Here is a 25638-nt window from a genome sequence, read left to right as displayed (position 1 = left end):
TTCGTTCAAATAGAAGTATATATAGGGACTTTGGTGAACCATTTACATTAAATCTGACGAACATATATATGGGAGCTATATCTAAATCTGAGCCGACTTTCACGAAACATAACACACATCATTCTAGACTTAATTCAGTACGATGTACCAAATTTCGTTCAAATTGAAGTATATATAGGGACTTTGGTGCACCATTTACATAAAATCGGACGAAAATATATATGGAAGCTATATCTAAATCTGAACCGATTTTCACGAAATTTAACACACATCGCTCCGGAACTTATTCAGTACGCTATGCTAAATTTCGTGTAAATCGAAAGATATATAGAGACTTTGGTGCACTATTTACCTTAAATCGGACGAAAATATATATGGGAGCTATATCTAAATCTGAACCGATTTTTCCCAATTTCAATAGGGATCGTCCTTGGGCCGAATAAAGTAGCTGTGCCAAATTTCATCCAATTTGAATTAAAAACACGACCTTTACTTTTTTTACAATTTAACATGGACAGATGGACGGACGGACATGCATAAATCGACTTAAAAAGTAATTCTATGCATATTCTCAAAAGGAACCATGGGTCTATCTCGATTATTTTTGCCTGTTACAAACATATGCACAAAGACATAATACCCTGTACCACAGTGTGGTGAAGGGTATAAAAATAGCGGAGAAAAAATCGAATTACAAGCCATGAATGAAATCAGCAAATGATAGATTAATGCCACCACCAGCAACGAAGCTAAGCTATAACAACAACAACAAAAATATAATTGATTAAAATATTGCATGCAAATTATGAAATTGGAATTTTTTTCTAGGTACTTGGTAGCAGTATTTTTTTTCTAATTAGCTGAAAACGAAAACTGATAGTCGCCGTCAACCTATATGTCAGCTGTCTGCTTAGGCCAAGAAATGGGTTATGTTCTATATTTTTCTAGACAGAGACAAATTTTGGAATGATTGAATGCCGTTTGAAATATAAGCGATAATTATAATTTAGAAGGATGTGGGATTCCAAGCCTTTAGATTTTCAAAAAAAAAAAAAAAAAAATCCCTGTCGTCTACTCGGGTATAAAGGATATTTATTAGAGTTCTCTCATGGGAAAGTCCTGCCGTTAAAAAACATTTTTAATAAATCGAAAATAACATATTTTTAAAATATACTTACTCACTTAGCTGGCTTGTTTACAGAACGGTTGTTCCATAAGCCGAGCTTAAAAAAAGATTTCCAAGCGCGTCGGTCTTGTGCGCAAGTCCACCAATTTGGAAGACCACGTTCCAAGATGTTGTTTTCTACTTGGTCTTTTCATCTAATTCGTGGCCTTCCCCTTCTACGGGAACCATCAGTAGGCTCATTTTTATATAACTTTTGAGCTGGAGCATTTTCATTCATCCGCACAACATGGCCTAGCCACCGTAGCCGCTGCAGCTCAATACAACTGATTATGTCGATGTCCGCGTATAAATTGTAAAGCTCGTGGTTCATTCGACGCCGATATTCACCATCGACGCTGATCGGCCCGTAGATCTTTCGGAGAATTTTTCTCTCAAACACCCCAAGAGCTGCCTCATCTGCTTGCGCAAGTACCCATGCTTCTGATCCATATAATAGCACGGGTAGTATCAGCGTATTGTAAAGTGTGAGTTTGGTCTGGCGGGAGGTGGCCTTGTTTCTAAACTGCTTACTTAGACCATAGTAGCATCTGTTGGCCATCACAATCCTTCTCCGAATTTCAAAACTGATGTCATTCGTTTTATTTATCGCGGTACCATGGTATATAAAGTCTTTAACTACCTCGAAGCTCTTGTTCTCAAGTTCCACAGTTGGTCCGAGTCTACTGGACGTCATGCGCGTTGATACCATCAGCTTGGTCTTCTCGCCGTTTACTGCCAGACCCACTTTGGCAGGCTCCTTTTCAGTTTGTTCAAAGGTGGCTGTTACCGCTCGCAATGTTCGACCCATTATATCGATGTCATCGGTGTAGGCGAGTAACATGTGTTGTTTGGTGTACAGAGTGCCATTTCTGTTCACCTTTGCGTCTCGTATGACTTTTTCCAGCAGGATGTTAAAAAGATCACAAGACAAACTGTCACCTTGCCTGAATCCTCATTCGGTATTGAAGGGCTCCGATAGGTCCTTTCCTACTTTAACTGCAGACCTTGTGCCACAGTTTTAAAAATGATTCAAGCTTCATATAATGACAGAAATAAGATTTTTATCAAATCCCACCTCAACACGTTTCGAAAAAATATTTAAAAACCATTAAGGAAAGTAGTAAAGTCGGACTGGACCGTCTATATTATATCCTTCACCACTTTGGGTATATTCTACATATGTATCCTAACAGACGTTACGTTTTTTGTTATATATCTATATCTGAACATATTTCAGTACGTTGTGTCAATCGGCCTAGCTATGGATATTTTCACGAAGCTTAGCAATATAATTCTAGACTTAATTCAGTACCCTATACCAAAAATCGTGCAAATCGGACGATATATAGGGACCGATTTTAACGAAACTTAGCACACGTCATTCTAGACTTAATTCAATACGCTATGCCAAAATTCGTGTAAATCAAATGATTTTCAGGGACTTTAGTGCACCATTTACCTAAAATCGGATGAAAATATATATGTGAGCTATATCTAAATCTGAACCGATTTTCATGAAACTTAGCACACATTATTATAGACGCAATTAAGTACGCTATGTCAAATTTCGTGCAAATCGAAAGATATATAGGGTCTTTGGTGCACCAATTACCTTAAATCGGATGAAAATATATATGGGAACTATATCTAAATCTGAACCGATTTTTCCAATTTCAATAGGGTTCGTCCTTGGGCCAAATAAATAAGCTGTGCCAAATGTCATCCAATTCGAATCATAAAGGCGACCTGTACTTTGTTTACAATTTAACATCGAAAGACGGACGGACGGACGGACTTGCATAAATCGACTCAGAAAGTGTGGTGAAGGGCATAAAAAGCCATACACCTGTAAATATTTAAGTGTAACTCCCACATCCGAGTACATACGACCATATAATTGGTATCAATTTAAAGGTCAACCACTCATCTTGAAAATATTCTTTCAACTTCTCGGGTCGATGTCCTTCAGGGGTAAATATATACGCTATAGAATACAAATTTTGTAATTTTTCATACGCTAAATATTGACCGATCTTTATCAAAACAGGCGTGCTTATACTTTTGCCCAATCCCCTTCTCCATGTAAAAATTCGCAATGTTTGGGCCACATTTGAGGCCTCTGGAGCAAAGTGAAAATCAGACAAAAATTAAGTTTTTGGTCCACTTCCACCTAAATATTAACCGATCTTTATAGAAAACAATAGGGGTCTTCATTGGCCAGAACCCATCCTTCATACAAAATTTCGTTAAAATTGGTCCATAACTGTGGCCTCTATCGTGTTTACAAATTATATTGGGCAGACAGATGGACGGACACACATGTCTAGTTCGGCTCAGCTAGTCGTGATATGACCATCGGTATACTTAAAGGTGGGTCTAGGACCAATATTTCACGGCGTTACACACTCTTGGGTCTGCACAATGCTATTATACCCTGACAACATAGTTGTGTAAGGTATAAAAATAATATTTTTTTAAAAAATATATTCCCCTAGCTCTGTTGAGACATCCTCAGCTCATCTATAAGGACTAACTTCACGACGTCTATACAGACGCATATCACCACATCTGTGAAAAACGTCCTCCAAATTGTCTAAAAGAGATGGCATTTAGATCGTCTTTGAAAGACCCCCTGCTTCAGCTTATGTATGAAAGACTCTCTGCTTTAACTAGTTTATGGAAGATTTGTCTCTAAAGACTCTTCTTCTTCTAAAAACTCTCTTCAGATCGTCTATGAAAGACTTAATGCCTTCAGCTCTTCTATAAAAGAAACCCTTTAGTCGCTGTATGAACAATTTCCTTCAGCTCTTCTATAAAAACGTACTTCAGTTCGTCTTTGAAACATATCCTCTATGAATGACTCCCTCAACACGTCTATGAAAGTCGGCATTCAGCTTGTCTGTAAAGACTCCCATTCATTTCGTCTATAAAGGCTCACTTCAGATATTCCCATCAAGTCCTATATAATTTAATTATAACATAATCTTTTATGATTGTTTTGGATCATTTACTTTGTAAATACTCCAAATGATTGCAAAAATATAAATACTATTCAAAATAAATTAAAAGAATATAAATCATTGTCAGACTGCACTCAAATGCATTTTTATTTTTTTGTTCTGTCCGAGATGACGTTAATTCAGTCTTCCATTCATGGCAGCAAACTGAGATTATTTGAAAATAAAATAAAAAACCTTGTAACTTTACGAGAAGAGAGTGACTGACAGAGTTCAGAAAAGTCCAACGACTTGTTGCGGTGCGGCAACAATAAAAAAGACCCCGACACGAGATACTGCGAAACAGAATTTACAATTAAATGTTCATACAAATAATTCTTATCTCAAGAAAAAATTGTAACAAATAAAAATAAGATTTTTTTAATAAAAAATTACACAAAATGAAAAACATGTTTTTTATTCAGAATTTACATATTAATTTTTTCAATTTATTATTAAAAAAAAAATAAAAAAATTTTCAATGACCATTGCAACTCAAAGAATGGGGTGCTGAAGAATATTTGCCCAAGCTCCATTACGGTTATAGTGTTATTAATATACTTTTTTATATTTTTAATTTTCTAAGAATTCTTATTACATTGTTACCATGTACATACAAATTGTTGTAATTGTTACAAATTATCTAAGAAATTAGCAAACAAAACACTTGAAATGTGCCAACAAATTAATCAAAAGGGACTATTTGTATGGCTTCAGACATTAATGCCATATAACTGGCATGGAGACATGAACAACTAATTGATTCCGACATATATATGTATATATGTCCAATATATATAAATACAGATTTATTGAATGGGAGTTTTGCATTTGAAAATTGATATCACAAAAATAAATCAAACAAATATAAAGAACTTTACTTGTTCATTAGACTGTTATATTAGCAGGCGCCTAAAAGTATGCTTTAAAATTGTGATCATACTACGTGAAGGGAAAACACACAGAGGAACATTAGAAGAATATTTATTAAACATTAAAAAACTATTTTTCAAGCTTCCACACAAGAAGAATATTTTTTTAAGCTTCCACACAAGGCGTGGACTTTTTAAAGAATATTTTTTTAAGCTTCCACACAAGGCGTGGATTTTTTAAAGAATATTTTTTTAAGCTTCCACACAAGGCGTGGATTTTTTAAAGAATATTTTTTTAAGCTTCCACACAAGGCGTGGATTTTTTAAAGAATATTTTTTTAAGCTTCCACACAAGGCGTGGATTTTTTAAAGAATATTTTAAAAAATATTTTTATATTTTTAAGAGATTTTTTTAAAGAATAGTTTTTCAATGACTTGTGGATTTTTAAAAATATTTTTTAATAATTTCTTAATAAATCCACGCCTTATGGAGGGCCCAAAAAATATTTTTTAATAATTTTTTTTTAAAAAATATTTTGTCAATGACTTGTGGATTTTTAAAAATATTTTTTAAATACCATCCACCATATTAATTTATTATTTTATTTTTGTAATAATTTTATATTTCTTTACATGACTTCTTAATAATCTTAACATTAATCCTATATGTTGTCAACGGTGCCAGGGTTTTATTCGGCAACTCTTCATACATTCCGCCAAAAATGGTGTAACTCACTTTAGGACGATATAGAAAAGCCATAACAGGATTACGACTACCCAAACGCATATTACCCAGCACATAGTAACCCACCTTCAAAGGACACTCAAAGGTCATATTACTTTGCTTCAAAGCCGATATGAAACCCTGTTTCATTATCGGTATTTTACTAAAAGTTGCCGCTACATCACACAGGCGGGACGTGACATTATAAAGCGTCGATAATTTCTTACCCTCACGTATTATAATACGGAATTTCGATACCGGATAAGAGATTTCACGATTAACTGTGGTTTCGGAAGAGACACTACCTTGTTCGCCGAATGTCATGTTGACAATAAAATCGGGACGATTGTCAGTCCAGGAGGTATTGAAAAACATCGGTTGAAAACAGTTGACCTGAAATGGAGATTTTAGAGATTTTGAATTTATAATGGATCCAATTTAGGCTTACCTCCCTGCCCTGAGAAATTTGTAAATATTTTATTATCAAAATTGTTGTGGCAAATTCAATATTGGAAAACATTTTCTTTCCTCTGCAACCCATGCTGCTGCATGCCCATTAACTGAGTGAGGTTTTAGAAAATTCCCTCGTAATAAATTTTTGTTTATGTTTTCGAATATTGTTTTCACAAATTTGTTTTTAATTGTATTTTTGTTTATTTCTCAATTTTCTTCTACTAACTAGTATGTAATTAGTTTCGAAATTTATTTTTATTTTCTAATTTTGGAATATTTAGTATATTATCATATCATATTGCTACCATGGGGGGTTCCTTCATGGTAGCGACATTTCTGACCAATCAACGACATTCCATTTATAATCTAATTTTTATTTATAACATTTTCGAACTGCAACGATTAACCAGTATCTGATTTTAGTTTAAAATTATTTATTTATTAGTTTATAGGTCACTGTCACTTTTAATTTGTTAAACAAACTAATTCAAGTGCATACGAACTTTGGAGGATGCTTAAAAATATTTTTTTAAACATCACTTCAAACAAGGCGTTGATTTTTTTAAAAATATTTTTTTCAAACTCTAAACAAGACGTGGATTCCTTAAAAAAATAATTTTTTTCAAACTCTAAACAAGGCGTGGATTCCTTAAAAAAAATTTTTTCAAACTCTAAACAAGGCGTGGATGCCTTAAAAAATATTTTTTGAGAGACTCAAACAAGGCGTGGATTTTTTAAATAATATTTTTTCAGGGACTCAAACAAGACATGGATTTTTTTAAGAATAATTTTTCAAACTCTAAAATGTTTTTTTTTTAACTAAACAAGGCTTGGATTTTAAATTTTTTTTTTTTTTCAACTATAAAAATATGTTTTTCAAAATCTAAATATTAAAAAAAATGTTAGCTTTTTTTAAAAATTATTTTTTTTAGTTTAAAATAAATTTTTAGTTTTTAAATTTATTGTGCTTTTTTTAAATGTCTTCTATATAATTGTCTCTATTATACAATTTTATTATAATAATATATAATTTCACATTTGTATACTTATAAGTAAAATGTTTTTTTTTTATTATTGTTTACATGAATATTATATAAGTTCTGCTATTCCTTGTACAAAAGTTTAAACTTTTCCGCCAAACGTATAATTTGTGTAATTTTCTCTTTGATTTTTTTGCCGCCCACATTTTTACCAATCACTTCCATGTTCATGTCTTTGTAGTCATCCGGCAGGGTACTGTTATCGGCCAAAATAATTTTTGTCATAAATGTGGCATGGCAGATTTCAATGGGAGCACCTCGATGGATTTCCTTCATGAAGCTGAAAAATTAAAAAAGAAAAAACGGGGGTTTGTAAAAGTATTTGAAAAAAAGTTCCAATATTCTAGTCTATGAAAGAATATTTAAAAAAAAATCAAAGCCTAAAATAGGCTTTTGAAAAAATATTTTTAAACCAGTAAGGAAAGTTCAAAAGTCGGACGGGGCCGACTATATGATACCCTTTACCCCAAATTATGTATGGGAGCTATATATAAACCTAATTGAGTAACCGTTGCATACACCATTTTTTTTTTTTTTTTTTTTTTGTAATCACTATATTCAATTTAAAACCCTCTGCTAAATTTCGTGTAACCACCATTTACATATAAGACCTATATTAAAATCTGAACCGATTTCAACAAACCTTATCACGCATCATTTTTTCTCAATAGCATTCGCAATGCAAAATTTTACTCAATCAGACAAATATTGGGAGTTTGATGTATCATGTACAAAAAATCTGAACGATTTAAAAAACAGTAAGGAAAGTACTAAAGTCGGTAAAGTCACCACTTTGGGTATATTCAACAGATGAATCCTAACAGACGTAGTATTTTTCAAGGACCAGTGAAATGAAATTGGATCCGTAAAGATGGAATTCTGCATTTGGTCTGATATAGGAGCTATATCTAAATCTGAACGGATTTCAGGAAACTTTACACACATCAATCTAGATCTAATTCATCACGCTGTGTCAACATTCGTGCAAATTTAAAGATATTGAGGGACTTTGGTGCACCATTTACCTTAAATCGGACGAAAATATATATGGGAGATATATCTAAATCTGAACCGATTTTCAAGAAACTTAATACACATCAATCTAGACCTATTTTATTACGCTGTGCCAAATTTCGTGCAAATTTAATGATATTAAAGGACTTTGGTACACCATTAACCTTAAATCGGACGGGAGCTATATCTAAATCTGAACCGATTTTATCGAAACTTAACACACGTCATTCTAGACTCATTTGAGTACACCGTTCCAAATTTCGTGCAAATCGAAAGATATATAGTGACTTTGGTGCCCCAATTACCTTAAATCGGACGAAAATATATATGGGAGCTATATCTAAATCTGAACCGATTTTCAGGAAACTTAACACACATCATTCTAGACCTAATTCATTACGCTGCGCCAAATTTCATGCAAATCGAGAGATATATAGGGACTTTGGTGCACCATTTACATTAAATCGGACGAAAATATATATGGGAGCTATATCTAAATCTGAACCGATTTTTCCCAATTTCAATAGGGTTCGTCCTTGGGCCAAATAAGTGACCAATGCCAAATTTCACAAAAATACATGGACGGACGGACGGACATGCGTAAATCGACTCAGAAAGTGATTCTATGCATATTATCAAAAGGAACCATGTGTCTATCTCGTTTCCTTTTGCCTGTCACAAACATATGCACAAAGACATAATACCCTGTACCACAGTGTGGTGAAGGGTATAAATAACATCGCAGACATCAGTCTGGATCTAACGCAGTTCTCTGTGCAAAATGTTGTCCCAATCGGACAAATATTGGGAGTTTGGTGCATCATTTACATAAAATCGGACGAAACTATATATGGGAGCTATATCTTAACCAAATTTCATCCAAATCGGATCATAAATGCGGCCTGTATTTTGTTAATAAAAATACATGGACGGACATGCGTAAATCGGCTCATAAAGTGATTCTATGCATATTCTCTAAAGGAACCATTGGTCTATCCCGATTCCTATTACCTCTTACAAACATATACACAATGACATAATATCCTGTACCACAGACAGTGTGGTGAAGGGTATAAAAATCCACAAATTTTTAAAAAATCCACGCCTTTTAAAAATATTTTTAAAAAATCCACCCTTTACTTACCCCAATAATGAATATTTATCCGTCTCTACATTCAAGGACTTCAAACACTCAATAAATGCATTATAATACATTATTAAAAATTCATCCATATGCTGCTCCAATACAGGGACCTCTACACTCGAAAACAGGAAGAAAATAATATCATGGGCCAAACTTTCATATTGGGCAATTTGGAAATCAACAAATTTCACTTTTTCCGGAAAGCCATTTTCATCTGAAATAAAATCAAAATTTTTTAATTGGAATATTTTTCAAAACTTTCTTTAAATTTCGAACCATATTTCAACATTAAATTATTAATCCACAAATCGCAATGTACAATGGTGGTGTAGAGATCATCCTCCGCATCAGGTTGGGTCAGGAATTCATCATATTCCTCCATTAATTCCTTAAAACGATTGATGTAGTTTTCATTGTTGTTGGTGGCCAAAGAAATTTCCTTGATGAGATCCTAAAAAGAAGAAAAATTTATTTTATCTTGAAATTCAAAAAATAAAAAATTCAAAATCTCACCCCATCCATCTGCTGCTTAACCTCCTCGGGCATATTATTCATATTAAATCGACGAAAATATGGCCTTATATATTTATCAAAATATTCCGGTTTCTTGAGCCTCAAGGCTATCGGCAGAGCATGATATTTGGCCAATTCCAATAAAATACACTTCGTCTGTTGCAAATTAAACGGAACATGACGATTACCAGCCTTATAACCGGATGTTTGTAAATTCTCTTGCAGTAGCACGGCATCACGATCCACCTTTTCCGCCTCAGGATTTAAAGAAATTCGACTACCATAATATTTAGGAAATCCTTTGAAAATATCATTTTCCGCCATACCAGCCTCCAATTGTACATCCCGTACCGCCTTACTCAAATATTGGTAGACAGCATTTTCCGTCAGGCAGGTACGTTCCGGTTGAAATAATTGCCAAAATAAATCATTTGTAATGGGTGGTAATTTGGCAATCAGCGGAATATCTTCAGTTCCACCTGAGGGTTTTTCAATGTTCGCCGTTATGGCCAACATTACACTGCCATAATTTTCACCCGGCTTGGTGAGATAACGACTTGTGTACGAGACCAATTTGCCGCCATTTAAATGGGGTTCAATAACCGAGGCAAGATCAGCAATTCTGGGTACATCCGTCATGGTAACTAGAAGGGGAATATTGAAATGTTATTAGTCTAAAGAAAATCAAAACAAATAAAGTCGGCCCATCGAACTTTTTCCATCTTCCACCATTCAAAATTTATAAAATTAATGGGAACTTGCACAAAAGAACTTACTTTGAGGACTTTGAATAACATTTAAAAACATATCCGGTGTTTTGAGGTCTTTAAACAAATTTAAAATATCCCATTATTTACAAATACTGGCATTTGAAATAAATAATAATGGTATTTTAAAATATATTTTTCAAAAGGTCTTTAAAGTTATTTAATACGATTTTTCATTAATTCAAAGTTTTTAAAAATATTAAAAAATACCAGTATTTTGAGGACTTGAAAAATATAAAAAAATATTTTTTCTAAAATCCTTGTAATTTAAGGTTTTAAAAAATATTGTTCCAAAAATCCCAGTATTTTGAGATTTTGACGTTTTTAGAATATTAATAAACAGTATTTGAGGTCTTACAAACTATTTACAAAATACCAGTATTTTGAGGACTTTAAAAAATCCCGGTCTTTGACAAAATATTTTTTATTTTATTATTTAATATTTTTTTTATTTTAAAGACTTCAAAAACCTCCTAGTGTTTTGGGATGTTTAAAAATAATGTTTTCAAAATATTAGTATTTGTAAGTATTTACAAAAATCCATGCTATCCTTGTAATTGTTTTGAGAATTATACCTTTATATTAGGGTCTTTTAAAATATTTAAAAAACTAATCCGAGTATTTTGAAGACGACAGTATTTTAAGCTTTTTAAAAAATATTTTTCAAATAAACCTCAATGTTTTGAAGTGTTTAACAAATATTTAATGGAATTTTTCATAATTTCAAAATAAAATATTAAAAAATACCAGTATTTAATATTTCAAAAAAATTTAAATCCCAGTATTTTAAATCTTTATAAAAATGTAAATAAAAAAGATCAAAGTAATTTTAAGTCTTTAAAAAAATTATTCCAAAACATCTCCGTATTTGAAAAAAATCCCAGTGTTTAAAGATCTTAAAAAATATTTTGAAAGACCCCAGTTATAAAATATATATATATATGTCTTCAAAAATATAAAAACCCGGTATTTTAATACTTCAAAAAATATATAAAAATCCCAGTATTTTAATCTTCAAAAAATCCCAACATTTTAAGCCTTCACAAAAATTTAAAAATCCCAGTATTTTAATTCCTTAAAAAAATAAAAATCACAGTATTTTAAGTCTTCAAAACATTAAAAAAACAGTATTTTAAATTTAAATTTAAAATCGCAGTATTTTAATTCTTCAAAAAAAATAAAAACTCAAAAAAAAAATTAAAATCCCAGTATTTTAATTTTTCAAAATTTTTAAAATCGCAGTATATTAGGTCTTCAAAAAAATTAAAAATCCCAGTATTTAAAAAAATATTTTTTTAAAAAATACAAGCCTTTTTTTAATCCCTGAAAAATATTCTTTAAAAATCGACCCCTTGTTTGACTCCCTAAAAAATATTCTTTAAAAATCGACGTCAACAATAGTCTGACTGTCCATGAAAAATTTTCTGTGGTTTTGGTAATCTTCAGTTACTAAAAATTGATTAAACGAAGAGAAATTGAAAACCAGTTTTTGAATTTCAAAATATCTGCAAGTATCGTTTTGTAAATATTCTAATTAATGCTGCTTCCTGGTTTTTGTTGCCTTTGGCATTTAGCTAATTTATTATTTATGGCCTATTACATTTCATTACAGCGACAGCATCTCCACAACATTATTTAGACATGGATGATTAACAAATTATTTAATTTATCGTATAAACGGAATATACGAAAACATAAATATGATGACAAATGGCTGGGTGTTTACCAGTAAACGAGAGAGAATTGTTAGAGCACTATTGAACGGTAAACGTTGTATTAAAGAAAATCAAGTTCGATCAGCTGATTTGTTAATCAGCTGTTTCTTGGCATTGTTTAGACATGGATAAATAACAAACACAATTAAATGTGTCGTATAAAGGGATTATACGAAAACATAAACATGATGATAATTGTTTGGATGTTCTCTTATAAGTCCAGTAATCGAGATTGAATTGTTAGACCACTTAAACGTTTATATCATAAAAAAATCAAGTTCGGCCAGCTGGTTTGTTAATAAGCTGTTTCTTTGCTTTGTTTGTAATAGGATAATATCAAGAGTCAGCTGAGTCTGAGTCAATGTTCTTCTATAAGACCAGTAAACGAGAGAGAATTGTTTGACGACTATTGAAACTTAAACATTTATATTAAAAAGTCTTGTTCGACCGGCTGATTTGTTAATCAGCTGTTCCTTAACCTTATTTGTAATAGGATAATATCAAGAGTTATTAATAAGATCAACCAACAAGCGGAAGTCATCGGAATTCTTCTCAAATCTAATATCAAAAATTTCGGCTTTGTTTACGTTTTCATAATGGAACTCAATTCACAATAATTATTTTGACAGACAACTTAAGAGACAGCTGTAAGAATAGGTTTTTTTAGAATATTTTTTTCGAGCTCGTCAAACGTTGATTTTTATACAATAATTTTAAATAAATTTATACAAGAACCTCAAAAATCCTGTATTTATTTAAGAATATTTTTTTCAGGACCTCAATCAAGGCCTGAAAAAGGATTTCAAGAAGTGGAGGATTTAAAAAAAAAAATTATGGACTTCAGTACGACGACAAAATTCCTTCTTTGGCTCTAACTTGTCTATAAAACCCCCCTTTCGCTCGTCTATAAAGACTCCCTCGTCTCTCGAGACTTCCTACCTTCAGCTCATCTATAAATGCTCCCTTCAGCTGAACTATAAAGACTGCTTCTGCCGGTCTGTTACAACTCACTTCTGCTCGTCGATAAAGACTCCATTCAGTTTGTCTACAAAAGTCTCCCTCCAGGTCGTCGATAAAGGTATGGTCTATAAATAAGGTCACCCAGGGATACCAGCTGGAAATCGATAGAATTGTTTGACGACTATTGAAACTTAAACATTTATATTAAAAAGTCTTGTTCGACCAGCTGATTTATTAATCAGCTGTTTCTTAACCTTATTTGTAATAGGATAATATCAAGAGTTATTAATAAGATCAACCAACAAGCCAAGGACATCGGATTCTTCTCAAGTCTAATGTCAAAAATTTCGGCTTTGTTTACGTTTTCATAATGGAACTCAATTCACAACAATGATTTTGACAGACAACTTAAGAGACAACTGATATCTCCCTGTACGACCTTATTTATAGGCCTTAGTTTATATTATAAATAAATCAAGTTCGATCAGCTGATTTGTCAATCAGCTGTTCCTTAACCTTATTTGTAATAGGATAATATCAGAGCTATTAATAAGGTCACCCAGCATGCGAAAGTAAGCTAATTCTTCCTAAGTCAAATGTCAAAAATGTGGGCTTTGTTTACGATTTAGGAATGGAAGTCAATTCACAATAACGGATTTTGACAGCAAACTTGGGAATCAACTGATATACACCTGGTCTCCCCGGATGATGACCTTATTAAAAAGGCCTTGGATAATATCGGGGAATATTAATATAAATTAGATGTGTTCGTTAAGTTCAACGTCTAGTAAGTGAGAGCGAGTTTAGAGAGAAATCTTGGCAAATGTGTTACTTTGGGATTTTTCTATGTAACAATTGTCAGCTGTTTTTAAAATAGTTGTAGAGAGATAAATTTGTTTTCGGGTTTTCTAAAAAAAAAGAAATGAAAATACAGAACAAACTCTTGGACTTTAAAAAATATTTAAAAATTTACGCACTTATCGTAGACCATAAATTTATTTCAAATCCACGCTTATAGTACCCCTCAAAGTTTGTTAGCTTTTTTTAATTTTCGTTCCACATTGTTTGCTAGGATCCCTCATTTTAAAATAATAAAAAGAAATGCTTTTTAAACACAGTTTCTTTGTGACTTTCTTTATCACACAATTATGTAACTGTTTACAGTTTTTAAATTAACTATTTTTTATTTATAAATCATAAATTTTAATAGTATAGTATTTTATTATGTATTTTTTTAATACGAAAAACGTTTTTAGTTATTATCACACTCATTTACAAATTTTTGCGATCTTCATTTAGTCCACTTAATTAAGTTTCCCCCCAATCAAACCGATTTATTTATTAGACCATTGTCATCCAAACAATTGATTCATCAAAACTTACATCTGGTTTTGGATTTGTTTTTTTTTTTTTTTTTTAGAATTCTAACACAAGTTTTATTTTTTTCTTCTAATTCGCACGTTTTGTTTCTTTTTTTACACAAGACAAAAATTCGCTCTGCTAAGGGCCGTCGATCATAACAGACTGTGTACAATTAAACTATTCGAATGCGAAATCCACAAGTTTTTTTGGTTTTCAAAAAAAATGAGAATAAATGCTAATAACAACAACAAGAAAATACTAATAAATTATGTGAAAGTAGTAAATAGTGGGACCATCAAATACACGTATCTCTGACTATGGTGTTGACAATGTAGCGGGTTTTCTATTTTTTATAATTGCGTGGATTTTTGAAAGAATAAAATGCGTGGATTTTTGAAAGAATATTTATTCAAGAATTCAAACAAGGCGTGGATTTTTTAAAAATATTTTTTAAAGCTCCTATAAAAGGCTTGAATTTTTTTAAGAATACAGAAGGCGTGGATTTTTAAAGAATATTTTTTCAGGGACTTAAACAAGGCGTGGATTTTTATTTTTTTTTCGAATGTTAAGGAAACAGTTTTAATGAATCTCAAAAAGCCTGGATTTTTTAAAGAATATTTTTTCGCAAAACGCCTCGAATCTTAAGGAAACAATTTTAAAGGATCTCAGAAAGCCAGGATTTTTTAAAGAATATTTTTTCAAGGACCACAATAGGCGTGGATTTTTAAAGAGTATTTTTCAAGGACCACAATAGGCGTGGATTTTTAAAGAGTATTTTTCAAGGACCACAATAGGCATGGATTTTTAAAGAGTATTTTTCAAGGACCACATTTTGAAAGAGTATTTTTCAAGGACCACAATAGGCGTTGATTTTTAAAGAGTATTTTTCAAGGACCTCGATATGCTTCGATGTTTCAATAAAATATATACAAGGACCTCAAAAATCCTGGATTTTATACCCTTCACCACACTGTGATACAGGGTATTAAGTCTTTGTGCATATGTTTGTAACAGGCAAAAATAATCGAGATAGACCCATGGTTACTTTTGAGAATATGCATATAATCACATTCTGAGTCGATTTATGCATGTCCGTCTGTCCGTCCGTCCGTTCGTCCATGTATTTTTGTGAGCAAAGTACATGTCGCATTTATTATCCGAATTGGATGAAATTTGGCACAGCCCATTGGTTTGGCCCAAGGACAAGATTTAGATATAGCCCCATGTATATTTTCGTCCGATTTAGGTAAATGGTGCGCCAATGTCGCTGAAAATTATTAGATTTGCACGAATTTTGGCACAGCGTACTAAATTAAGTGGACAATGATGTGAGCTAAATTTGGGAAAATCGGTTCAGATTTAGATATAGCTCCCATATATAGTTTCGCCCGATTTAAGGTATATAGTCCACCAAAGTCCCTGAAGATCATTAGATTTGCACGAATTTTCTCATAGCGCAATGAATTAAGTTTAAAATGACGTGTGCTAAATTTCGTGAAAATCGGTTCAGATTCTGATATAGCTCCCATATATATTTTCGTCCGATTTAAGGTATATAGTGCACGAAAGATGGCATAGCGTACTGAATTGAGTATAGAATGATGAGTGGCGAGTTTCGAGAAAATCGGTTCAGATTTAGATATAGCTCCCATATATATTTTCGTCCGATTTTATGTAAATGGTGCACGGAAGTCCCTGTATATCCTTCAATTTGCATGAAATTTGGCACAGTGTTCTGAATTAATTCCAGAACGATGTGTGTTAAATTTCGTGAAAATCGGTTCAGATTTAGATATAGTCCGACTTTACTACTTTCCTTACTGGTTTAAGAATATCTTTGTAAGGACCTCAATAGGCGTGGGTTTTTTAAGGATTCAAAAAAATATTATTTCGAAGATTCAAACAAGACCTGGATTTTTTAAAGAATATATTTTCAGGGCCTCAAACAAGGCGTGGATTGTTTAAAGAATAAATTTTCAAGGATTGTTTAAAGACAATTTTTCTAAGGATCTCAATATGCTTCGATTTTTCAATAAAATATACAAGGACCACAAAAATCCTGGATTTATTAAAGAATATTTTTTTAGGACCTCAATCAAGGCCTGGGGTTTAAAGAAATATATACTTGTTTAAAAAAAAAAATATTTTTATGGACCTCAGTACGACGTCAAAAATCCTTCTTTGGCTTTAACTTGTATATAAATCCCCCCTCCCTCGTCTCTAAAGACTTCCTTCCTTCAGTTCGTCTATATAGGCTCCCTTCAGATGAACTATAAAGACTGCTTCTGCCGGTCTATTACAACTCACTTTTGCTCGTCTATAAAGACTCCCTTCAGTTTTTCTACAAAAGTCTCTCTCCAGCTCGTCGATAAAGGACTCCCATCAGCTCGTCTACAAAAGTCTCCATTTAGCTCCTTTGTGAAAGACTCATTTTTTTCACGTATATAATGACTCACGTTAGCTCGTCTAAAAATACTGCCTTCAGCTGAACTATAAAGACTTCCTTATACTTTATAGACCGGCCATTAAAAATGTATATTTTTAAAAAATCTAAAAATATATTTTTTACTATTTTAAATTCCCCTTAAGTTAGCACCACTTATACTATTTGAAGAGCTTTCGTGTAATTTACTGATGAGATTGTTTTTACTCGCAAAAAAAAAATGTTTGAATTTGTTATTTTTGTATTTTTTGATTAAAGACCCATTGTTGATCTTGTCCGCTCTTGTGGTTGGTGTTACGTTTATTCTCTCGGCGTCGTGTGCCATCGCCATTCTCAATATGGAAGCAGATAACATGATAACATTAATTGATTTGTAGCAAGTCATCGTCTACAAAATAATCTCGTTTTGGACGTGCTCATTATACAAATATTTGTTTTTACAATAACAAACAAAAAAAACAACTGCTCTCATAGTTATTACAGTAACCTACACCACCTACCACCCTCTAAAAAACTAATTTAATTTATTTTATAAAAAAAACAATTGTTAAACAAATAGGTAAACACGGACATGAACGAAATTGTCAACAATTTACAAAATTGCCAACGGCTTGGAAGGCAAAATGTACTCAAAAAATGATCATAGAACATTTTCACACATACGTCCGTATGTACAATTGAGAATAGACGTGGGTTTTTAAAGAATATTTTTAATATTAAACTAAAAAAATCTCCAGTTTTTATATCTAATCTTATCTCGTATATAAAAAAAAATCGCTACAACAATTACGTGTGAATAAAATTTGTTCACGCAAAACTTGCAGATAATAGGCCACACGACCCTTTGACAAGTGATCGTGGTGTTCGCTACTTTTTATAACAAAGATCATGACAAGCAAAACCTTATCATTCCCCCATCGCAGACATTATGATCTTAGAGTCAAATCCCATTTCATAACCATAAATGGATAGATTCGTCAGTATTTGTGAGCCTCCAGAGATCTTCGTATGTTCAAAATCTACTGTGGAATAAGTTTTCAAATATGAACTTACTTAGCTGACTTGTGACAGAACATTTGTTCCATAAGCCTTGTGCGCAGGTGCTCATCCAATTTGAGAGAATATGTTCCGAGATATGGTCATCCACTTGATCATTTCATCGAATTCGTGAACCATCAGCTGATTCGCTTTTATATGCCGCACCCATTCTCACAATATGCCCTAGCCAACGTAGTCGCTGCTGCAGCTCGATACGTCTGACAATGTCGATGTCCGAGAATAGATAGTATAGCTCACGGTTCATTCGAGGCAGATCAGACCATAGATCTTTCGGAGAAATTTTCTCTCAAACACTCCAAAAGCTGCCTCATCTGCTTGCGCAAGTAGCCATTCTTAGGTCCATATAACAGAACGGGCAGTATCAGTGCCTTGTAGAGTGTGAGTTTGGTCTGGCGGGAGGTGGCCTTGCTTGAGTTGCTTACTCAGACCATGGAAGCATCTGTTGGCTAACACTATTCTCCTACGGATTTCAAAGCTGATGTTATTTATTTTTTCCTCTTTTAATACTGGAGGCAGTTCCTCCACCAGCTAGTCCACGTTCTATTAAAATAGAAGGTATAGGACCATACACCATATGTAACGAGATTTTCTTATATTTTTAGTTTGATTCGATAGCTAAAACAAGTGGCAAGTTAAGCGAAACACAGACCCATTTTGTAATTTTTTTAGGCTCGTAGGCGTGATTAACTCTATAAATGCGTCTTTCTTGTGAGCCGTCCGAGTTTTGTTTATGGCGGTACCTCGAAGCTGTAATTTTCAAGTTCAACAGTTGGTCCGAATCTACTACACTTTAGCTGTTACCGCTCGCAATGTTCGAACCACTATGTCGATGTCGTCGGCGAGTAACATGTGTTGTTTGGATGTACAGAGTGCCATTTTTGTTCACATTTGCATCTCGTATGACCTTTTCAAGCAGGATGTTAACAAGATCACGCGAGACAAACTGTCGCTTTGTCTGAATCCTCGTCGTTCGATATAAAAGGGCTCCGAGAGGTCCTTTCCAACTTTTAATGCTGACATTGTACCATTTAAAGCTATCCTACATAGCCGTATTAATTTTGCAAGAATTGCAAACGCAGACATGTCTTTAAACACATCTGAACGGATAGGGTTGTCGAATACAGTGCCTTTATAGTCGAGGAATAGCTGGAATGTGTCGATGTGTTTTTCGTGGGTCATTTCCAGGATCTGGAGTGAAAATGTTGGATTTGTCAGGCCTGAAGCCACATCTATATGGTCCAATAATGTCATTGACCATTGGCTTCAGTCGTTCACACAGCACGCTGGATAGCACTTTATATGCGATGAGAAGGATACTAATTCCTCTATAGTTGACACATATTGTTTTGTCTCCGTCTTTTTTGTGCACGGGACACAGGATGCTAAGGTTCCTTCAAATTCCTCCAAATTGTACTAAGCAGCTGATGCATGCTCCAGACTAGCATCTGAACACCGGTCTTGAATAGTTCGGCTGGAAATCTGGCAGCGGCACCTGCTGCTACTTTATTGTTCATCAGTCGATTAATTGCTATTCTGACCTCATCTTGGTTACGTGGTATACACTCTATACCATCGTATATTAATGGTTCTGGGGTATCTTCTTCACCGCCACTATTTGATACCAGAAGCTTTGCAAAATGCCCCTTCCAGATCCACAATTCGCTATCTGTATCTGTCACCAGGATTCCAAAGCCTTCGGTTTGGGGTTTTTCTCGTTGGTAACATTTCCTGTCTTCATTCTGAACTCCTGTACGTCTCCCCCACTCTGTTCGCTTTTAAAAATTCCATTCGTCTTGCTTTCTACTCCTCTTAAAACACCCTTTAGTTTGTCTATAAAGATGCAATGCCTGTAGGTCGACTGTAAATACTACGGACCTTCAACTCACCCACAAAAAAAAGAGTCCTTAATGTGCTCCTTAAAGAAGTCTCCATTTATTTCGTCTACAAAGACTTCTTTCGGGCTCCTATATAAATGCTGCTTTCAACTCCCTAAATTCAACTGGTCTATAGAGACCTCATCTAGGACTTAAGACTCCCTTCAGCCTTCATATATTAAGAATATAGGTCCAGAACCACTGAATTATCTGTTTTTGTTTCTTTTAATCTAACGCCTTAAGGTCGTGCACGTTACGTTTACCACTAACTGCACCATGTTTCATTCCATTCGTTCCCGCTTTGATTGCCGTCATTCTAAACATGACGAGTACCGCTGCGTTTTGCTTCACGCTCATTCGTAAACTTGATAATTGCCTTCCATTTTCGTTTCGATCTGGTCTTTATCGGCTTTTCTCTTCCAAATCACCTATTCGCAGAGTTCGAAACGAACGCTTTTAAATTAGGTTGACCTTATTTAGCCACTGTCAAAACCGAGTGAGACGGCAAAATTGACACTGTCAAAATAGAGAAACAATCCGGAATTTGTACAACCGAAGGCTTTGTAAAGCATTTTTGCAAAGAATTATTATTTCAAGATAAAACAAATTCTAACAAGAAACAAAATAATAATGTCTGCCGATAAAGAGAAAACAGCCAAAGGTGATTTGGGTTTGTTGGAGGAAGATGATGAATTTGAGGAGTTTCCAGCCGAAGGTAAGTTGCGAATAAAATAACAAAAGAATGAAGAATAAGACTCACCGCATTGTTGTGCTTGTCTCCACCACAGATTTCAATGCCGTCAATGAAGATGAGGATGAAGTCAATGTTTGGGAAGACAACTGGGATGATGATAATGTCGAAGACGACTTCAGTGTACAGTTGAAGGCCCATTTGGAAAAACAAGCCATGGAAACGTAAAGAAAAATGCAACCAGCCCTCATTTCACAAATCGGAAAACATTTTTTTCGTAATTGTTTTTTAAGAGTTTAATTTTAGAAGATTCTTTTGTAAGTAAAAAATAATAACATAAAAACACCTAATTCCTCGACACCATTTAATGATTATTGATATTCACTGATAACATAGGTGGTTAATATCTCGGAAATAGTTTCCTCAAGATATTCCGCAATATCCTTCTGCTCATCAATTTGACCATCCAAGGCATGCTCTTCCTTCTCCAATTTAGCCAAATGATCGGTTTTCTCCTTTAGCACCTCGTGCAAGGTTTGCAGCGACTCTTTGTGAGCCTTTTCCTTAACCTCGAACTGTTGTTTCTTGGTAACATATTGATGTTCCAGAGTTTCATATTTTTGCTGCTCATCTTCGATATTTTGTGTTAGAATGCTGCGCCTCTCCTGGGCCGTACGTTCATCAGCCATGGCTTTTTCCAGTTGTTTATTGGTTTCCTTGAGCTGATCAATTAGACGCAGTGGCACAATATCCCTGGCATTTTCAATTTCCTTCTTGAGGCGTTGCATTAATTCCACGCTATTGGATAGTTCTCGCAAGGAATTTTCACTGGTGTTCGCCATTTCTTTATGGCGTGCAATATCGGCCTTAATATTGTCGATATGTTTTTGTAATTCTCGTGACTCCTCATCGGCCACTACCTTTTTCTGCAGACTCCTCTTTTGTTCGTGTAAATGTTTTAGCCTTTCGGACAATTCTTCGCAGGACTCCTTTAGCTTTTGTAGTGACTCGTCTTGGCTGGCCTTGCGTTTTGCCAATTCCCTATGTTCGGTTCTTAGTTGTGGCAACTTCTTTGTCAACTCATCCACAGTCATTTTAAGTTCATTAGACTGTTGGGCCTTCAATTCATTTTCACGTTGTTGGCGTTCTATCTGCGCCTTTAGTTCATGGTATTTTTGTATGGGCTCTTGGGCCATTTTAAATACCTCCTCCTTATACATATTATAATAAAATAGATAATTTAATAATATATACAAGGTGTGTGAAGTCTTTTTGGGAGCTATAATAAAAGGGGGATATTAAATTATTTTATTCCTTAACACATCCCGCCCAACTTACTTGGCCTTATCAGCTCATAATACGTAAAGGAATACGACTTATCGGTAATCTTGAGAAAATGATCAATCTGACGTGCCAGCCGTATAAGAAATAAACGATTCTCACGATTGTTTTCCACTGTATCGCTTTTATTCAATGGAAATGGCGGTTCCACTTTGTAGCCAAAACGGCGAATATAACAAACCAAGGCTCTTATGAGGAAACCCTCGGTGGGTTGGGTCAAATCACTTTGTTTTATTTGACAATCGGCAAACACCTTGTTCCAACCTTCAACATCTTCCTTGGTAAGCATTTTTATAAATTGATTTCTAATAAATTTTATAAAACAAATGAATAATTCGTTTGTTTTTTTGCTTTCTGTTCTATTTTGGCGCCGAGGTTTAGGGGTCTATAGATCAAAAACGATTGACTGTAGGGTTATCAAATTCGAAAGTGTTTCTTCAATGGAAACATTAACAATTTTTAATCATGGGGAAATTACCGATGATACAAGAACAATAGACCATAAAACTAATTATAAATATGAAAAGATATCAATTAATGTCCCCTTTATCAATGCAGCATCCACCATTTGTTCTTTCAGTCATTGATTTCTCTGGTGGAGCACTATAAACATTGCCGTATGTCAGCGATATATGACTTAGTCCGCTTTTCCACAGGCAGATTTTTATTTGGCAAATTTTTTGTTTTCTCTTTTGAAATTTTCGCTTGCTTTTCCATTAGCAAACTTTTCTTTTCCAAATTTGCGAATCAAAATACAAAAGAAAAAAACGTCAAAAGTGTTTGCATTTTAAAGATTTTTTTAATACTTTATTTATTTTTTATATATTTTATTATATAAATTGCAAAAATTAAATTGTACTTGCACAAATTAAAGCAACAGGTTTGTAAATAAAAGCCGGCTTTGTGTCAGTAAAGCGAATAAGTTCAAAAGGAAATGTCAACAAAATTGTTTTCAACGAACAGAGCAAAGCAGAATTTGCGTGTACGGCAAATTCTGAACAGGCAAATTTTTGTTTTTCTTCCTCGCACCACTCTCGCCTACAAACTCAGTATTTGCCAAATAAAAATTTGCCTGTGGAAAAGCAGACTTATCAATGACAATTGTGTTTAATAGGAAGGCCCACAAGAGTCACTGTGTTTTGAAAGGAAAATAAAAGTACATTTACATATACGATTTTAAACCGACTCGATTAACGAAATCCAGAAATACACCCTAATTGTTTACACATACCTTTAATCATGATCTAAATACGGATCAGCTGATGTATGTTAGTATACATACAAAATTATTAATTTTCTGCAAAAATATTTGTTTCCAATTTGAACATGAAACGAAGAATTACAACAATGGAAATGTGTTTGCAATGGTGCGATCGTTTCGAAATTAAAAAAGAAAACAAAGAAAGACACAAAAATTCTATAAATAATTGTTATTTAATTTTTGTATTTGGTAACCGTTAAATTTAAAAACAAACAACATGTGAAAACAGTTGCAAATTTTGGTACATTGTTAGAGAGTTGTATTTTTTCGCACAAAAACCGCGTTGCATCTCAGTAGTATCATGATTTCGATCATGATTTAAAATAAACCATGCCGCACGATGATTTAATTTTGTATGGTAAATCATGGTAAATTTAGCCTGATTAAGGAAATAAACCCTGATTCAGCCTTTAATCATGATTAAAGTACATTTACATATACGATTTTAAATCGACTCGATTAACGAAATCCAGAAATACACCCTAATTGTTTACACATACCCTTAATCATGATCTAAATGCCGATCAGCTGATGTTTGTTAGTATACATACAAAATTATTAATATGCGCCAAAAATATTTGTTTGCAATTTGAAAAAGAATAGAAGAATTACCACAATGGAAATGTTTTTGCAATACTGTGATCGTTTGGAAAGTAAAAAACACCTAAAAACACAAAAATTCTATAATTAATTTTTATTTTCCTTTGATCTGTCATTTTTTTATTTCTCAGCCGTTAAATTTAAAAACAAACGGCATGTAAAAACAGTTGCAAATTTTGGTACATTGTGAGAGAGTTGTATTTTTTCGTACGAAACCCGCGTTGCATCTCAGTAGTATCATGATTTCGATCATGATTTAAAATAAATCCTGCTGCACGATGATTAAAATTTGTGTGGTAAATCATGGTAAATTTAGCCTGATTAAGAAAATAAACCCTGATTCAGCCTTTAATCATGATTAAATGTTCTATGTAAATTTGCTTTTAGATGTCATATGTAAATCCGCTTTAAATATATATTTAAAAATCCACACTTCCCGTTAAACAATTCCAAAGCGGTGTACACACTTGCACTTTTGAGTGGCAGTTATTTTTTTATCAATTACTGACTGTCCAACAACCATGATCCAATAAACAGGTCGTGTCAGAAGCAATCGTTATCGACAATTTTGGAGTAAAATCCCCCATACTGTCAAATATTTGGTATGTTCCCGTACTACAAGAATCTAATATTTTTTACTACGATAACACTTTTTTCCTTTATGATATCGAAGAAAATAGTAAAATCTAGTAGATTCTTGCAGTACGGGAACAGACCAATTTTGTTTACATTTTCACACAATTTAGTCAAAATCGAAAGCATTTTGACAGCTCGGGTGAAATCATTTGGGCTTATCGGACGACCTTATTATTGGATCATGCCAACAACTTTGAATATTTTTGTGGTTGCCTGATGAGTGACAAACATGAGATGCTACACTATCAAAAAAGCAAAATTTGGTCAAGAGTGCCTTTCAAAAATGGTAGAGTGTATATATATACTTCTGACACAAAAAAGGAAACAATGTGATATGTGCCAACTATAGAGGAATAAGGGGAAACACACAAGAGGATTTCAGGATTGCGATGTTAAGTTGGCTTCTTTTATTGTAAAAGAGTAAAGGAGAATGGCGCCCAAATTCATATTTATAAATTGACATTTAATACAAAGCCAACTTAACATGTCAGTCCTGAATCCTCGTATGTTTTTCCCTCTTTCATTGCATGTAAAGTCTTATCCAGCGTGCTGTGTGAACGACTGAAGCCAATGGTCACATTATTTGTCAATACCAATGCGGCTTCGGACCTGGCAAATACACTCTAGACCAGATTTTCACTCTGCGCCAAATCCTGGTAAAGACCCACGAAAAGCACATCGACACATTCCACCTATTCGTCGACTATAAAGCCGCATTCGATAGCCCTATCAGTTAAGAGGTGTTTAAAGTCATGCTTTCGGCATTCCTGCAAAATTAATACGGATAACATTAACTGGCACAAGATCAGCAGTTAACGTCGAAAAGGACCTTTCAGATCCCTTCAATACCGAACGAGGATTCGAACTAGGCGACTGTTTGTCGTGTGGGCTTTTTAACATCCTGCTGCAAAAGGTCATATGAGATGCAAATGGGAACAGAAATGGTACTCTGTATACAAAACAGCATATGTTACTCACCTACGCCGACGACATCGACATAATGGATTG

At 33.7% G+C, this 25638-nt stretch overlaps 4 protein-coding genes across 4 annotated transcripts; 1 reads left to right on the top strand and 3 right to left on the bottom strand.

The window, feature by feature from the left end:
- Window positions 1–5652: 5652 nt before the first annotated feature.
- On the bottom strand, window positions 5653–6277 carry LOC133325935 (uncharacterized). The gene is made up of 2 exons (XM_061534634.1): window positions 6206–6277; window positions 5653–6150 (listed from the first exon to the last, which is right to left on the bottom strand). Exons 1-2 carry the CDS (start codon window positions 6275–6277, stop codon window positions 5653–5655), a joined length of 570 nt encoding a protein of 189 aa, XP_061390618.1.
- A 1036-nt stretch (window positions 6278–7313) lies between these two features.
- Window positions 7314–10562, bottom strand: LOC133325934 (uncharacterized). The gene is made up of 4 exons (XM_061534633.1): window positions 9922–10562; window positions 9685–9859; window positions 9409–9622; window positions 7314–7530 (listed from the first exon to the last, which is right to left on the bottom strand). The coding sequence occupies exons 1-4, from the start codon at window positions 10558–10560 to the stop codon at window positions 7314–7316; spliced, it is 1245 nt and encodes a 414-aa protein (XP_061390617.1). The 5' UTR covers window positions 10561–10562.
- A 10131-nt stretch (window positions 10563–20693) lies between these two features.
- On the top strand, window positions 20694–21020 carry LOC133325933 (probable 26S proteasome complex subunit sem1). Its single transcript, XM_061534632.1, has 2 exons — window positions 20694–20816; window positions 20890–21020. Exons 1-2 carry the CDS (start codon window positions 20732–20734, stop codon window positions 21018–21020), a joined length of 216 nt encoding a protein of 71 aa, XP_061390616.1. The 5' UTR covers window positions 20694–20731.
- Window positions 21021–21163: 143 nt separating this feature from the next.
- LOC133325932 (protein BCAP-like) lies at window positions 21164–22422 on the bottom strand. Its single transcript, XM_061534631.1, has 2 exons — window positions 22131–22422; window positions 21164–22071 (listed from the first exon to the last, which is right to left on the bottom strand). The coding sequence occupies exons 1-2, from the start codon at window positions 22420–22422 to the stop codon at window positions 21164–21166; spliced, it is 1200 nt and encodes a 399-aa protein (XP_061390615.1).
- Between the last annotated feature and the right edge of the window lie 3216 nt (window positions 22423–25638).

Source organism: Musca vetustissima, unplaced genomic scaffold, assembly GCF_032173495.1.
Source record: "Musca vetustissima isolate MV318-11 ecotype Yass unplaced genomic scaffold, APGP_CSIRO_Mvet_v1 utg347464, whole genome shotgun sequence".
In the NCBI taxonomy this organism is placed as follows: Eukaryota; Metazoa; Arthropoda; class Insecta; order Diptera; family Muscidae; genus Musca; species Musca vetustissima.
The sequence above is the reverse complement of the archived record's forward strand: the minus strand, read 5'-3'. Positions and strand labels throughout refer to the sequence as shown.